Consider the following 16857-nt stretch of genomic DNA (forward strand, 5'->3'; position numbering starts at 1 on the left):
AAAAAGGAGCACCACTGTGGATATTCTCATTTAAGAACACTTTATACACACTTCACTCTCTACCCCCCGGGAAGGAAAATAGATGCCTTAGTCTTTACTGCTTCTGGTCTAAGGACCACTTCACACCAGCATCCAAGAATTATCACAGTATGCTCTTTAGATGGGCTTTCCAAAAATAACAGAAGCTGTGTATTCCCAAAGGTAAACTGGGCCTCGTCTGTCCATCCACTGGAGAGGACAGATACCTCAGCCCACTGAAGGATGTGGAAAAGGGACTTGCATGTTCTGATAGCGTGAAGGGTTTCTGAAAAACAACAAAAGGAAGGAGAACCAAACGTAGGAATGAGCCAGTTGTTAAAGTTTAGATTCTTTGCGGCATCTGACCTTGAGATGTCACTGTTCTAAGTTCGGCTCCATCTCAATCATTGCAGACGGAAGGAAACACATTCTGCCATGAAGGGGAGTGATCCGGGATGGGGTTGCTGGTGCTCTGTGACTGATCTTTCTAAACCCGACACACATGTGACATTTGCTGTTGACCCATTTCAGTGATTTCATCTGTAATTGGAATTTGTATCTTTGTGTTCAGTTCATTAACTCAGTGTAATTGTGAGAACATTGCCCTGTCACATAGCTTTCTGTCTCCTGATTCAAGGGCCAATGTATTTTTTAATAGGGGATATTAATCATTCTTTTGATATGTTTCAGTTAGAAAGCTCTTGGCTGCAAGTAACAGCTAACTTAATCCCAGTGCTTAAACAAACAGAGTTATTCTCTTCATACGACAGAGAAGTCCTGAGCGGATGGTTTCCATTGTTGGTACAGTGGCTCCATAAAGTTGGGTCCAAGGGCTCTGCATGTTTTGTTTGTTTCTTTTGTCAGTGTTTCCCTCATGGTGATAAGATGGCTTCTCAAGCTCTATCCATCACATCTGCATTCATGGCAAGAGGGAGGAGGTAGAAGGATGGTGCCACAATGCTTCCCTGTAAACTCCCTCGGCAGACTTCTTCTTGGGTCCCATCGTCAGTCTTGGATCCCTAGGCCACCCTCCCACACTCACCTCCAGAAAAAAAAAAGGCAGGGAAGTAGCTTGCCATAATGGGCTTAGACCAGTTCTCATTCTCTAACGCGTAGGAAATTTCCTGCTCCAGGTGAATCTGAGCTTCTGTTGAGCTAAGAGAAAAAAAAGAAATGGATTTTGAAGATGCAAATATTATCTGCCACAAGGTTCCTCAATGGCCAAGGCTAACAAAAACCACAAGTAAAATAAAACAATAGTCTTTCATTTTCTATCATGGTAATCGTGAAGAAGATGATGATTTTGATTAAGATTATTACTAGGGTTTAAAAACTGCAGAAAATGACTCTAATAAGTGAAGACATGAGAATCTGGCATGTATTTCAGAAACGTCTGTGGTTTGACTATCCTTAGATCCATGGGTTTCATTTATAGACTCCATTCTAAGGAAATAATTGTAACTGAGTAGAGATTTAGCTACAAAGATTTTCCTTGCAGCATCTTTTATAACAGCAAAAACAGAAACACCAGCCTAAATGTCCAGCAGTAAGGAAATTAGTTAAATAAACTCCAGTACATCCCTCAGGGTTATATTGTGCAGCAATTCAGATGGTGTAGTAGAAAACCATATAATTGCATGAGATTATTAATGTCTTGTTAACTGCAAAAGTAGCTATAAAATGGGATGTACGATATCATTCCATTTTTAAAAAGAAATGTGTGTAAGGAATGCATATGAACAGATAGAAAAATAGACGTTTATGTGGTTAGTGCTTATCTCTGGGTTGACGGGACTATAGGTTTAAAAAAATATTTTTTTCTACACTGTACTTTCTAAATTTACAAGCATATGTGCTTGTTTATAATAAGGGGGGATATGTTAGAAAACCTAAGCCACAGAGGGGATTTTTCAGCAGGGGGCAGTCGTCTGACCCCTCTTGCAGTGACTGGTGCTGTTCTAACAGCTGGAGCCCGTGAGGGGAAATGTTCTCCCAGCCTTCTGGATTGCTTCTAGTTTTTCATTATTGTAAATAATGCTAGGATTAACATCTTTATATCGAAAGCCTTTTTTTTTTTTCATATTCTCAATTATTTTCATAGAATAGTTTCCCAGAAGTAATAACCCTAGGTCAGTGGCTGTGAACATTTTTTTCGCTTATGATCATATTTCCCAGTTGCTTCTCAGGGGGGCTGTACCCATACCCAATGCTGCGGAAACATCTCACCAGCACTGGGTATTATAATTATATTTAGTGTTTGCTAATTTAGCAGGCAGAGAATGGTACCTCATCATTTCGATTTGCATTTCCAGCAAGGCTGAACGATCTTTTCTGTAAGTTGTTTACACGTTGTATTTTTTATTTGTGAGTTTTGCCATTTATCTATTGGGGTTTTCATATTTTCCTTTGCAATTTGTACAGACTCTTTCTGCATTAAAGGTAATACCCTTTTTTTCTGTGGTAGATATTCCCCCAGGCTATTGCTTTCTTTCTGATTTAGTTTTTTTCCTTTTGTAGTCAAAAAGCTTTAAATTGTTACATAGTCGAATCTGTCACTTTTGTGATTTTCTTTCATTTCTTCCAAGTTTAGAAAATTACCCTCTCGCTCCTCAAGCATGAGTTTGATAAGTGTTCAGTTCTGTTTGCACCCAGATTTTTTAAGGTTTGTTTTTTAAAAAAATACTTACCCCCTTAATTCATCAATAATTTATCAGGCTACTGGTTTGTGGTAGAATTTAAGTTCATTTTCTCCAGTTTAGTAAAGTGATCTCTATCATTATATGTGGAATAATCTTCTCTCTTAGTTTGCGACTCCTCCTTTGTCATAAGCTAATTTTTATATAAATGGTAGGACCTATTTCCGTCATGTATCTAATAGTACCTCATCTTTTTAGATGAGTAGTTATTTAAAATTTATCTGATATTATCCTACTTCATTACATTTTAAACTCATTTTCTTTTGGACTATCACCTGTTTGAATGTAAAACAAAATCCTCTACAGACTCAGAGTTTCTTTGAGGGCAGGAACCAAGTCTTTCTTAAGTATTTCAGTGTCCCCAGCATTGTCCCTAGCTCATAGAGATAATTAGTAAATTTTTTTTTTTTAAGATTTTATTTTTCCTTTTTCTCCCCAAAGGCCCCCGGTACATAGTTGTATATTTTTAGTTGTGGGTCCTTCTAGTTGTGGCATGTGGGATGTCATCTCAGCATGGCCTGATGAGCGGTGCCATGTCCGTGCCCAGGATTCGAACCTACAAAACCCTGGGCCGCTGAAGCGGAGCACGAGAACTTAACCACTCGGCCACAGGGCCAGCCCCTAGTAAATATTTTTGAATGAATGAATTTGCCCTTTTGTGGATCTCTTTTACTAAAGGTCATTGTTTTAAGGCTTTAGCTGTCATTTTACTTGAAGAAACAAGTCAAATCAAGGCCAGAGGAGCCGTGCTTCTCTTTATTGAACCTGTCAGACACCTAGCAAAGCCATGTCTTTCATCCTCCAATGACCCATAGAGGAATAGCATCATCCACATTTTACAGATGAAGAAACCAGGGTGCAGAGTTCATTTGCCTGCATTTGAAAGGCTGGTAAGGATCAAAGTTGGGCATCTTAGTTGGGGTAGCAGTTAAGCAGGTAAATCATAGACACCGTAGTGTCCACTGCTGGCATCAGATGGCCTGTGTTCAATGCCAGTGTGATTGCGGTCAGTTACGAGACCCATCTGTGCCCCATCTGTATATTGACAGTAGCAGGTGTCCCTAAGGCTCACCGTGAGTACATAGTAAGACTCCACATTCTAACCACTCTTCCTCTTTCATCCCTATGAGCCAAGAATACATGGCTTTTTGTTCCCTTTTTTGAGATGTTCTAGGCTTTTATTTTTTTTTATTGAGGTCATAATAGTTTATAACATTGTGGGATTCCAGTTGTACATTATTATTTGTCAGTCACCATCTAAATGTGCCACTTCACCCCTTTCACCCACCCCTCTTCCCCTGGTAACCACTAATCTGTTCTCTTTGTCTGTGTGTTAGTTTATCTTCCACATGTGAGTGAAATCATATAGTGTTTGTCTTTGTCTATCTGACTTATTTCGCTTAACATAATACCCTCGAGGTCCACCCAGGTTGTTGCAAATGAGACGATTTTGTCTTTTTTATGGCTGAGTAGTATTCCGTTGTGTATATATACTACATCTTCTTTATCCAATCATCAGACGGTGGGCACTTAGGTTGCTTCCACATCTTGGCTATTGTGAATAATGCTGCAGTGAACATAGGGGTGCATAAGTCTCTTTGAATTGTTGATTTCAAGTTCTTTGGATAAATACCCAGTAGTGGGATAGCTGGGTCATATGGTATTTCTGTTTTTAATTTTTTGAGAAATCTCCATACTGTTTTCCTTAGTGGCTGCACCAGTTTGCATTCCCACCAGCAGTGTGTGAGGGTTCCCTTTTCTTCATACCCTCTCCAACATTTGTTATTTTTTGTCTTGGTGATTATAGCCACTCTAACAGGTATAAGGTGTGATATCTTACTGTAGTTTTAACTTGCATTTCCATGATCATTAGTGATGTTGAACATCTCTTCATGGTGCCTATTGGCCATCCGTATATCATATTTGCAAATATGTCTGTTCATATCCTCTGTCCGTTTTTTGATTGGGTTGTTTGTTTCTTTGTTGTTCAGTTGTATGGGTTCCTTATGTATTATGGAGATAAACCCCTTGTCGGGTATATGATTTGCAAATATTTTCTCCCAGTTAGTGGGTTGTCTTTTGTTTTGATCCTGATTTCCTTTGTTTTGCAGAAGCTCTTTAGTCTGATGAAATCCTACTTATTAATCTTTTCTTTTGTTTCCCTTGCCCGAGTGGACATGGTATTCGAAAATGTCCTTCTAAGACCAATGTGAAATAGTGTACTGCCTGTATTTTCTTCTGGGAGTTTTATGGTTTCAGGTCTTACATTCAAGTCTTTAATCCATTTTGAGTTAATTTTTGTGTATGGCAAAAGATAATGGTCTACTTTCTTTTTTTTCCCCCTAAGATTTTACTTTTCCTTTTTTTCTCCCCAAAGCCCCCCAGTACATAGTTGTATACTTTTTTTTAGTTGTGGGTCCTTCTAGTTGTGGCATGTGGGACGCTGCTTCAACATGGCCTGACGAGCAGTGCCATGTCCGTGCCCAGGATACGACCCAGTGAAACCCTGGGCCGCCAAAGTGGAGCGTGCAAACTTAACCACTCGGCCACAGGGCCAGCCTTGATAATAGTCTTCTTTCATTCTTTTGCATGTGGCTGTCCAGTTTTCTCAACATCATTTATTGAAGAGACTTTCCTTTCTCCATTGTATGTTCTTGGCACCTTTGTCAAGGATTAGCTGTCCATAGATGTATGGTTTTATTTCTGGGCTTTCAATTCTGTTCCATTGATCTGTGTGCCTGTTTTTGTACCAGTACCACTGTTTTGATCACTATGGCTTTGTAGTATATTTTGAAGTCAAGGATTGTGATGCCTCCAGCCTTGTTCTTTTTTCTCAGGATTGCTTTGGCTGTTTGGGGTCTCATCTTGCCCCATATGAATTTTAGGATTCTTTGTTCTGTTTCCATGAAGAATGTCATTGGGATTATCATTGGGTTTACGCTGAATCTGTAGATTGCTTTAGGTAGTATGGACATTTTAACTATGTTTGTTCTTCCAATCCATGTGCATGGAATATCTTTCTATTTCTTTATGTCATTATCAATTTCTTTCAGTAATGTCTTATAGTTTTTATTGTATAGGTCTTTCACCTCCTTGCTTAAACTTATTCCTAGATATTTTTTTTGTTGCTGTTGTAAGTGGGATTGTATTCTTGAGTTCTCTTCCTTTCGGTTTGTTATTAGAGTATAGAAATGCAACTGATTTTTGTAAGTTGATTTGTACCCTGCTACTTTGCTGTAATTGTTAATTATTTCTAATAGTTTCTGGATGGATTATTTAAGGTTTTCTATGTATAAGATCATGTTGTCTGCAAACAGCAAGAGTTTCACTTCTTCTTTGCCTATTTGGATTCCTTTTATTTCTTTTTCTTGCCTAATTGCTCTGTCCAAAACCTCCAGTACTATTTTGAATAAGAGTAGTGAGAGTGGGCATCCTTGTCTCGTTCCTGTTCTTAGAAGGATGGCTTTCAGTTTTTCACCATTGAATATGATGTTGGCTGTTGGTTTGTCATATGTGGCCTTTATTATGTTGAGGTACTTTCCTTCTATACCCATTTTATTGAGTTTTTATCATAAATGGATGTTGGACTTTGTCAGATACTTTGTGTCTAATATGATAATCATGTGATTCTTATTCCTCATTTTATTAATGTGGTATATCACATTGATTGATTTGTGGATGTTAAACCATCCCTGTGTTCCTGGTATAAATCCCACTTGATCATGGTGTATGATCTTTTTAATGTGTTGCTGTATTCGGTTTGCAAATATTTTGTTGAGGGTTTTTGCATCAATGTTCATCAGAGATATTGGCCTATAATTTTCCTTCTTTGTGTTGTCCTTGTCTGGCTTTGATATCAAGGTGATGTCGGCCTCTTAGAATATATTAGGAAGCATTCTATCTTCCTCAGTTTTTTGGAATAGTTTGAGAAGGATAGGTATTAAATCATTGAATGTTTGATAGAATTCTTTAGAGAAGCCATTTCCTCATGGACTTGTATTTTTTGGGAGGTTTTTGATTACTCTTTCAATCTCTTTACTTGTGATTGGTCTATTCAGATTCTCTATTTCTTCTTGACTCCATTTTGGGAGGTTGTATGACTCTAAGAATTTATCCATTTCTTCTAGATTGTCCAATTTGTTGGGGTATAGGTTTTCATAGTATTCTCTTATAATCCTTTGTATTTCTGTGTGGTATCCATTGTAATTTATCTTCTTTCATTTCTAATTTTATTTATTTGAGCCTTCTCTCTTTTTTTCTTAGTGAGTCTGGCTAAGAGTTTGTCAGTTGTGTGTATCTTCTCAAAGAACCAGGTCTTTATTTCATTGATCCTTTCTGCTGTCTTTTTTCAGTTTCATTTATTTCTGCTCTAATTTTTGTTATTTCCTTCCTTCTGCTGACTTTGGGCTTTGTTTGTTCTTCTTTTTCTAATTCTATTAGGTTTAGTTTAAGATTGTTTATTTGATATTTTTCTTGTTTGTTAAGGTGTGCCTGTATTGCTATGAATTTCCCTCTTAGGACCACTTTTGCTGCATCCCATATGAGTTGATATGTGGTATTTTCATTTGCATTTGTCTCCAGATATTTTGATTTCTTTAATTTCTTCAATGATCCATTTGTTGTTCAGTAGCATGTTGTTTAGTCTCCACATATTTCTGACTTTCCCAGCTTTTTTCTTGTAGTTGATTTCTAATTTCATAGTGTTGTGGTTGGAAAAGATGCTTGAGATGATTTCAATCTTCTTAAATTTATCGAGAATCCCAGTGACCTCTTCACAGAAATTGAACAAAGAATCCTAAAATTTATGTGGAACAACAAAAGACCGCGAATAGTAACATCAATCCTGAGAAAAAAGAGCAAACCTGGAGTCATCAGGATCCCTGACTTCAAAATATACTACAAAACTATAGTAATCAAAACAGCATGGTCCTGGTACAGAAACACACACAGAGATCAATGGAACAGAATTGAAAGCCCAGAAAGAAAACCACACATCTTTGGACAGCTAATCTTCAACAAAGGAGCCAAGAACATATAATAAAGGAAAGTCTCTTCAGTAAATGGTGTTGGGAAAACTGGGCAGCCACATGTAAAAGAATGAAAGTAGACCATTCCCTTACACCATGCACAAAAATCAACTCAAAATGGATTAAAGACTTGAATGTAAGACCTGAAACCATAAAACTCCTAGAAGAAAGTATAGGCAGTACCTTCTTTGACATTGGTCTTAGAAGGATCTTTTCAAATACCATGTCTACTCAGGCAAGGGAAGCAAAGGAAAAGATAAACAGATAGGACTGCATGAGACTAAAGGGCTTCTGCATGGCAAAAGAGACCATCAACAAAATGAAAAGACAACCCACCAACTGGGAGAAAATATTTGTAAATCATATGTCTGACAAGGGGTTAATTTCCAAAGTAAATAAAGAACTCATACAACTCAACAACAACAACAAAAACAACCTGATTGAAAAATGGGCAGAGGAGGAGCCAGCCCAGTGGCAGAGCGGTTAAGTTCACACATTCCGCTTCAGCTGCCCAGGGTTCGCCAGTTCGGATCCCAGATGTGGACCTACACACCCCTTGTCAAGCCATGCTGTGGCAGGCGTCCCACATACGAAGTAGAGGAAGATGGGCACAGATGTTAGCTCAGGGCCAGTCTTCTGCAGCAAAAAGAGGAGGATTGGCAGCAGATGTTAGCTCATGGCTAATCTTCCTCAAAAAAACAAAAAAATGGGCAGAGAAGGGCTGGCCCCATAGCCTAGTGATTAAGTTTGGTGTGCTCCACTTTGGTGGCCCAGATTCAGTTCCTGGACACAGACCTACACCACTCATCAGCACTCATGGTGTGGTGGTGACCCACATACAAAATGGAGGAAGGTTGGCAACAGAAGTTAGCTCAGGGCAAATCTTCCCCTGCAAAAAAAAGGGGGGCAGAGGATACGAACAGATATTTTTCCAAAGAAGATATACAGATGTTCAACAGGCACATGAAAAGATGTTCAACATCACTAATTAGGGAAATGCAAATCAAAACTACAGTATCACCTTACACCTGTCAGAATGGCTATAATGACCAAGAAAAGAAACAACAAATGTTGGAGAGGGTGTGGAGAAAAGGGAACCGTCATACACTGCTGGTAGGAAGGCAAACTGGTACAGCCACTATGGAAAACAGTATGGAGATTTCTCAGAAAACTAAAAATAGAAATACCATATGACCCAGCTATCCCACTACTGGTTATTTATCCAAAGAACATGAAATCAACAATTCAAAGAGACTTATGCACCCCTATGTTCACTGCAGCATTATTCACAATAGTCAAGAGGTGGAAGCAACCCAAGTGCCCGTCAACTGATAACTGGATAAAGAAGATGTGGCATTTATCTATAATGGAATACTACTCAGCCACTAAAAAGGACAAAATCGTCCCATTTGCAACAACATGGATGGACCTTGAGGGTATTATGTTAAGCAAAATAAGACAGACAGAGAAAGACAAACACTTATGATTTCACTCATATGTGCAAGATAAACTTGTGGACAAAGAGAACAGATTAGTGGTTACCAAGGGGAGGGGGGTTGAGGGGTGGGCATAAGGGGTAAAGGGCCACACATGTATGGTGACTGACAGATAATAATGTACAACTGGAATCTCACAATGTTATAAACTATTATGACCTCAATAAAATTTTTTTAAAAGCTGCTAAAAAGGAATTTTTTTATTATGAAAATATTAAAACCTTTTTTAAAACTAGAGGGCATAGTATAATAAACACCCATGTATGCATCACCTAGATTTAACAATTGTTAACATTCGCCACATTTCTTCATGTATTTTATTATTGTTGAAGTACTTTAAGGTAAATTACAGACATCAAAACATTTCATGCCTAAAATCTTCAGTATTTATCTCTAAAAAAAAAATGACATTTTCCATTATAACTGCAGCCTCATTATCACTTCTGATAAAATTAATAGTAATTCCTTCATGTCACCTAAGCTTGTCCATGTTCAGATTTCCCTGATTGTTCCCCAGAAGTCTTTTATAGTTGGTCTGTTCAAAACAGGATTAAATCATAAGTTTTATGTTCCATTTTACTATTTTTATATCTTAAGCTTTTAAAATCTGGAACAGTTTCTTTTCTCCAACTTTTTGGATATTTTGTTTTTCTTGACAGTGACTTGTAAGAGTTCTTGGATCTTTTGCTAGAGATTATGAAGTTTTTCATGGATTCCTTTTGTGGTACAGCTAAATTTGTTTTCTTGCCTTTGTATTAGGTACTGTTAACCAGGAGTGTTTTTTTTTAATACTTCATCATCAAACTGGCTTCAGTAGCTTGGAAATTGATTCACATCTGACCTTGGCTAACAGTGTTTCCTGGAAAAAGCATTCCTTAGATTCATTTCTTTCTAATCTCAAAGAAGATTCTTCTTCTGGGTTTATACAGAACTTATTGGCTTAAAACGAATGCAGAATAATAAAGGTAGGTTCCGAATATCAGCTATGTATAAGGTTATGAAAAACCTTAATAACTCTTCTTTGTGTTTAGTTTGCAGAGAAATTCCTAGAAGTGAAAGAAGCTGCCAGACTAGCCAGAGACAAGTCCCAGGAGAAAATCGAGACCTCGAGTAATCATTCCCAAGTGAGTAATTTGTCCGTGGAATACGTCTGAGTGTGACCAGTAATTGAGACTCTTTGCTTCTTGTCACTTTTGACAAGAGATAGCGAATTTTAGCAGTGGGACATTTTGAAGGCTTTTTCTACTATTAGCCTGCCCACAGTGAGATGGAGGTGACACGTTTTTATGAGGCTCTTGAATTTTTCAGGATTTGGTGATGTATTTTTGCTGGAAAGCAGTTGACGAGATTAGAGTTAACACATGGCCCTGGCCTCTGAGAGGCATTCTCTGGTCACTGTGTTTAAGTCTCAATGACAGGCAGCCCGTTTCCTTCTCTGTTGGGAGGTGAGGTCCATATGCAGGATGCTTATTGACAAATGCAGATGCCTTGTGCCCATGAGAGAGAAAACTCCATTGATGCCAGGGAGCCCTCGTCTCAGTCCTCCCGTCTTAACAAAGTCAGGTGGGAGATGGTCCTCCAGCAGCTCTGGCTTAGCCAAAGGAGAGGTGGCATTTACAGGAATTGAGTAGTCCATCTGCTTAAAAGTGTGATAACTGACTAAGAGGGACCTGTTTTAACCTGAAATAAAAACACCTGCATTCCCGATGTCTAGATTGGTGTACATAGTGGTGGGCGGAAGGCTTGACCTAGTGACAAGGTCATATGTGGAGAGGCAGGGAAAGGGAGACATCAAGAGCAAAGGTTTGGGGTTAGGAAAAAGCATGGTGTGGTAGCAAGACAGCAAGGAGTCTGCCTGACGGGCTGAGGTGCACTGTGGGAAGACTAGAGATACACTGGAGATACTGCGAAGGACCTGGACTTCTTCCTTAGTGCATGGTTTATTATTTCTTAGTTTTTTATTTATTTATTGCTGGTAAGTGGCAGACATTGGAGGCGTTATGACTACTGATCAGGACTTGACATGAGGGTTGAGTGTAGATGGTAAGGAAGTCAGGGAGTGGTGGAGGGTAGGAAGACTGGTGGCATGGAGGCTGGAGGTGGAGAACGGCTGGGCCAGGGCAGCCACAGGGATGAAGTCAGGGATGGGTGGTAGGAAGAGGACCTGGAGGCCTGGGCATACAGAACAGTCAGAGTCGACACTCCACACTTGACCGTCAGCCTCACAGCAGCCATAGCTGAAGCTGAATCATGTAAAAGATGCCCCATAGAGATTTATGGAAATGAATGTATGTTAGACTACAGGTGAACAGGAACTTTCCTGAATCTTTATAAATAATCTTTAATATAATCTAAATGATACTGTTAATTTAGTATACCAATTACGGTACTGAGTAATCTCTGAGGATCTATAAAATTGGGCACCCAAAATGGTCCATGGTCTAAAGGGTTTCTAATATACAATCTTTTTGTGAAAATCACATATTATAGCGATATCTTTAAACTTTAATATTTGGATTTCTTTTTTTGTCTTAATGTGTGCCTTCCTCCCAGAAGTATTTTAAACCTTAAAAATATCAAGCATACCCATAAGATATTATCGTGTATGTATATATTAATTATATAAAAATGTTTTTTTGTCTCTAAGCTTTAGTTTTTATTTACTTTTCCCTGTGTTTCTCTGGGTGTAGAGATCATTGTACTTTTTTATTTTTCTTTTTATTAGAAATCATACAATTGCTTGGTTTCCCGAATCTCTTAGGAAATGAACACTTTGGCCAAGTTTTCCAAGTATTTGAAGATTTTTAACAACTTCATTACAAATCATTTGATGTGGGTTTTTTTCTGACTATAAAAGCAATACAGATTTATTGCAGAAATCAAAAATATGCCATACTATAAAGAAGGGAATAAGAATTACCTGCTTTTATACCACTCAAAGCTATTTTGTTAACATTTTGTTGTATCTTCCTAATGTAGTTTTCTAGTATATTTTATGTTATTCTTTTTAATCTTTTTTTTACTTATATGTTATGATCATTTTCTCATAATTTCAAATATCTCCTTTTCAAAATTAATGGCTAGACAGTGTTCCAGTGTTCGTATCACGTATTATTCCATTAACCTCCTATAATTTGGGACATCTATGTTGTTTCCAATTTCTCATTAATATAAATAACACTGTGATCAATGTTCTTGTACATCTTTGTGCATTTGATGGTTTCTGCAGGACAGATTCTTGAAGTGAAAGTATTGGGTTAAAGGTAGGAACATTTTTAAAGCTTTTGATAAATTCTGCAAACTTAGCCTACAGAAATGTACAATTCTAACTCCCACTGGCAGTGAATGAGAACGATTTTTCCTCCCACAGCCTTACCAACAAAGCCTTGTTGATTTGACAGAAGAAAAATGTATCTTATTGGCTTTTTTCATTTTGTATTTCTTTCCTAGTGATATTAAATATTTTTTATGTTTATTGATGCTATGCATTTCTTCTTCTGTAAATGTCAATTGTGTATTCTTTTCCCTTTTTAAAAAAATTGTGTTAATCTTTTTGTGTTGATTTCCAAGAACTTTATTTTTTAAAATAGATATTTTTGAAGATATGCCAAGCTAGGAAGACTTGTATAATGAAGCCCATGCACCCATGGGTCAGCTGTAACAATTAGGAATTTATGACCCAACTTTTCATCTGTGCTCCCTCTCCCTCCCCACTATATTTTTTTGTATTAAGATTATGATAGTTAACAACCTTGTGAAATTACAGTTGTACATCATTATTAGTCATGTTGTAGGTACACCACTTCACCCCTAGTGCCCTGCCCCCACCCCCCACCCCCTTTCCCCTGGTAACCACCGATCAGTTCTCTTTGTCTGTATGTTAACTTCCACCTATGAGTGGAGTCATACAGAGTTCGTCTTTCTCTGTCTGGCTTATTTCACTCAACATAATACCCTCAAGGTCTATCCATGTTGTGAATGGGACGACTTTGTCCTTTTTTATGGCTGAGTAGTATTCCATTGTATGTATATACCATATCTTCTTTATCCAATCATCAGTTGCTGGGCACTAGGTTGGTTCCATGACTTGGCTATTGTGAATAATGCTGCGATGAACAAAGGGGTGCATGGGACTTTTGGAATTGCTGATTTCAGGTTCTTACCTCCCCGCTATATTTTAAAGCAAATCCCAGACATCTTATCATCTCATCCACAAATATTTCAGTGTGTAGCTCTAAAAGGTGAGGATTCTAAGAGTTTTTAATATAGGAAAGATACTAACATTTTGTTTATTAGTATCTCCTGCAAATATTTTCTCCAAGTTTTTGTTTGCATTCTAATGTTGTTTATGGGCATTTTTTTTTTTGCAATGAAGAAATTTAGTCAAATTTATGCATCGTTCCCTTCATGGTTCCTTCCTTTGCCTCTGTGCTGATTGGAGGCTAAATAAGATCTTTCTAAGATTTTATCCAAGACCAGATGAGATTTCACCTCCATGTGGTATGACTTGTTACAGAAAACATTTCAGCATATTCATAGCAATGCTAAATAGTCATGGAGACAGCAAACATCCGTATCTGATCCCGGGTTTTTAACGAGTGTGTTGCTCTAACTCTCAGTAGCCCCAGGATTTTTAAGTTGTCTCACCTTCTAGTACTTTCCTCTCCTCATTCACTGTTTCTTGTTCCTTGTTATAAATCCCTCCCCTTTTAATCTGTGACTTCTGTCCTCTGTCATTGAAGGAGATCAGGGTCCCAGGCTTGTTGGGTTTGTCTGTCAAGTTTGAGTGAAAAGGCTGAGAGTCACAGCCAGTGGCTCTGTTGTCAGTGAGGTGCACACTTTCTGAACTCCGTGTGCTCTCTTCTGGGCCTTTTCGTTTGCTCTTGATTGTCGTCTTTGTTGTTAGTCTTAGCTGCCTTCTGGTTGGATCAGTTGGGTCTCCCGCACTCATAAACACACTTTCTCATGGCTGCTTTGCTGCGCCATGAGGATGAGCAATAATGTGTGAAGTCACTTCACTTTGGCGAGGAATCTGGGCGTGAAACTCCATCTTCCACTCAGGCATCCAGTATCAATGGGACGGACGATGAGAAGGCCTCTCATGCGGGTCCTGCCGACACACACCTGAAGTCTGAGAATGACAAGCTGAAGATCGCTTTGACACAGAGGTAAGGGTGCTTAAAATCCAACTGCTATTTTCTCCCAGTTCAGCACTGCCCAGATGACTTTCCTGCTGGGCAGGGGTTCGGGAAATTGAGAAAGGAGACTGGGTTCTGTTCCAAGTGTCATCCAGTCTTGTCTCCTGGCCAAAGGAAGACCAACTGGCTTCATGGCTGTTCTGTCTGACTGACCACATCATACACAATTCATATATGTGGGTGTGTTCACGTGAGAGAGACAGTGTGTATCTGTGTGCACGTGTGTTAGTAGGATGCGGCAGAGTACATGAGTGTGTGAAGGAGTGTGTGTGTGAGAGAGATGTGTCCCTCTGCTTGTGTTTTGTTTTGTTTTTTGAGGAGCCAAATTTATCATTTGTTTGTGTATGATAAGATTAGGTCTTGAACATCCAGAAAAACATATGAAAACCTAAGAAACTATTAAAAATAGTAGAAAATCTCACAAAAATCAATGGCTTTTCTATATACAAACATCACATAGAATATATATTTGAAGAATAGATTTTCTTTACAATATGAACTAGAACCATAACATACATAGGAATAAACTTAAGAAATGCACAAGATCTGTGTGAAGGAAACTTTGAAATGATTTCGATGGGGCCGGCCTGTGACCAAGTGGTTAAGTTCCCGTGCACCGCTGCGGCGGCCCAGGGTTTCGCTGGTTGAGATCCTGGTCACGGACATGGCACTGCTCGTCAGGCCATGTTGAGGTGGCATCCCACATGCCACAACTAGAAGGACGTGCAACTAAGATATACAACTATGTGCCGGGGGGATTTGGGGAGATAAAGCAGAAAAAAAAAAGTTTATAAAAAAACATGATTTTGAGGACCATAAATGAATGATTTAAGAAATAGATGTATTCTATTGGGAAGTGGGTAGGAAGCCTTGATGTTTTAAAAAGTATCACTTTCCCCCAAATTGATCTGTAAATTTACTGCAGTTCTCATAATGATAACAAGATTTTAATTTCAGTGACCACACAAGCTGTGCTTGTGTTTTTTTATGTTGAGGGTGTGGCCCATCTCCCAAAGACTAGGCTGGACTTCATGGGGTGGGCTCGCCCCGTGAGCGCACTCAGAGCTGCTGCCTTTTGGAATCCTTCTGCTCACCTGGCAGGGGGTTCCCCTGGCTTCCCCCAGCCTCTCTGTGGCTGAAAAACTGCTCTCCTCAGAGCTGCCCCATTTAAGAGGTGTGTTATATTGATTCCTCCATTTTACAGATGAGGAAACTGAGTCCCAAGAGGTAAAGTGAGTCCTTCCTTGCCCAAGGTCACTTGGCTACTAAATCTTTCCACCACCCCATACTACCTTCCTTTCACTTACAGCCGCAGCTGCAGTCTCACAGGAACTGTCCTGACGTGGCCAGTCACATTCCACAGTGGGAGGCACCACAGGGTTGGCACCCACCTCTCCAGCTCAGCTGGCCTGGCCTGTTCTTGGAGCTTAATTCCTGTGATCTGACCTGGAAATTCCAGAAAGAACACGTGACCCTTGGCTCCAGCCAGCTTCTTAGCATTGTGGGTTTTGTCAGGTACTTCAAAGGACAAAACTGTGACCAGTCTCTTTTCTTACTCATCAGGCAATTATAAGTACTATTTTTGGTTGTTTTAAGTCACAGTGAGCTGCCTGAATGAAAATGTTTCAACCCTAAAAATAAATGTTTTTAAATCTCAATTTAACGAAGAAGCGAGTTACAAGAATTGAGTATGAAGCCGTTTCCCTAAATCAGCTTAAATTCTCAATCATCAACTCTAAAATTAATCAAGTAATAATATTTTACTATTTTTTCAGACTGTGGTATTTGAAACTGAAAGTATATATTTCCCAATCACATTCCTAAGTCCTTGAGGCTGCAGGATGAACAATAACGCAGATTATTCAGATACAGTTTTATTTACTTGAAAAAGCCTTTAGAAACAGAATTCTCCTCAGCCAGGCAGTGTTGTTAGAAGCCTGAAACTTTCTCATGGGCTTGTAGTGCCAGCTCTGCCCGTCACCTCAGGCCACGTTCAGCACCACAGACACATGGTCTTCATCACCTCGGGCCACATTCAGTACCACAGACACATAGGCTCCATCACCTCAGGCCACGTTCAGCACTGCAGACATGTGGGCTCCCTCACCTCAGGCCACGTTCAGCACTGCAGACATGTGGGCTTCATCACCTCAGACCACGTTCAGCACCGCAGACACGTGGGCTCCATCACCTCGGGCCGCATTCAGCACCACAGACACGTGGGCTGCATCACCTCAGGCCACGTTCTGCACCACAGATATGTGGGCTCCATCACCTCAGACCACGTTCAACACCACAGACACGTGGGCTCCAAGCAAGGAAACAAAAGGAGTGCTGGAGGCGAACAGCAACTGAGGGGAACCTGGTTGTAGTTTGTTTTTTAAAACTTCTTCACTGAACATATAGGATCAGATAAATCCGA

General features: G+C 39.2%; 1 protein-coding gene across 2 annotated transcripts in view; it reads left to right on the top strand.

Moving 5' to 3' along the window:
• HOMER2 (homer scaffold protein 2) overlaps window positions 1–16857 on the top strand; it is an 85957-nt gene that overhangs the window by 62532 nt on the left and 6568 nt on the right. For both annotated transcript variants that reach the window (XM_044760657.2, XM_070494474.1), the window contains exons 4-5: window positions 10269–10361; window positions 14299–14405. In XM_044760657.2, the coding sequence (XP_044616592.1) occupies window positions 10269–10361; window positions 14299–14405 (200 nt within the window). The remainder of the gene's footprint in view (window positions 1–10268; window positions 10362–14298; window positions 14406–16857) is intronic.

This window comes from Equus asinus, chromosome 2 (assembly GCF_041296235.1).
Source record: "Equus asinus isolate D_3611 breed Donkey chromosome 2, EquAss-T2T_v2, whole genome shotgun sequence".
Lineage (NCBI taxonomy): Eukaryota > Metazoa > Chordata > Mammalia > Perissodactyla > Equidae > Equus > Equus asinus.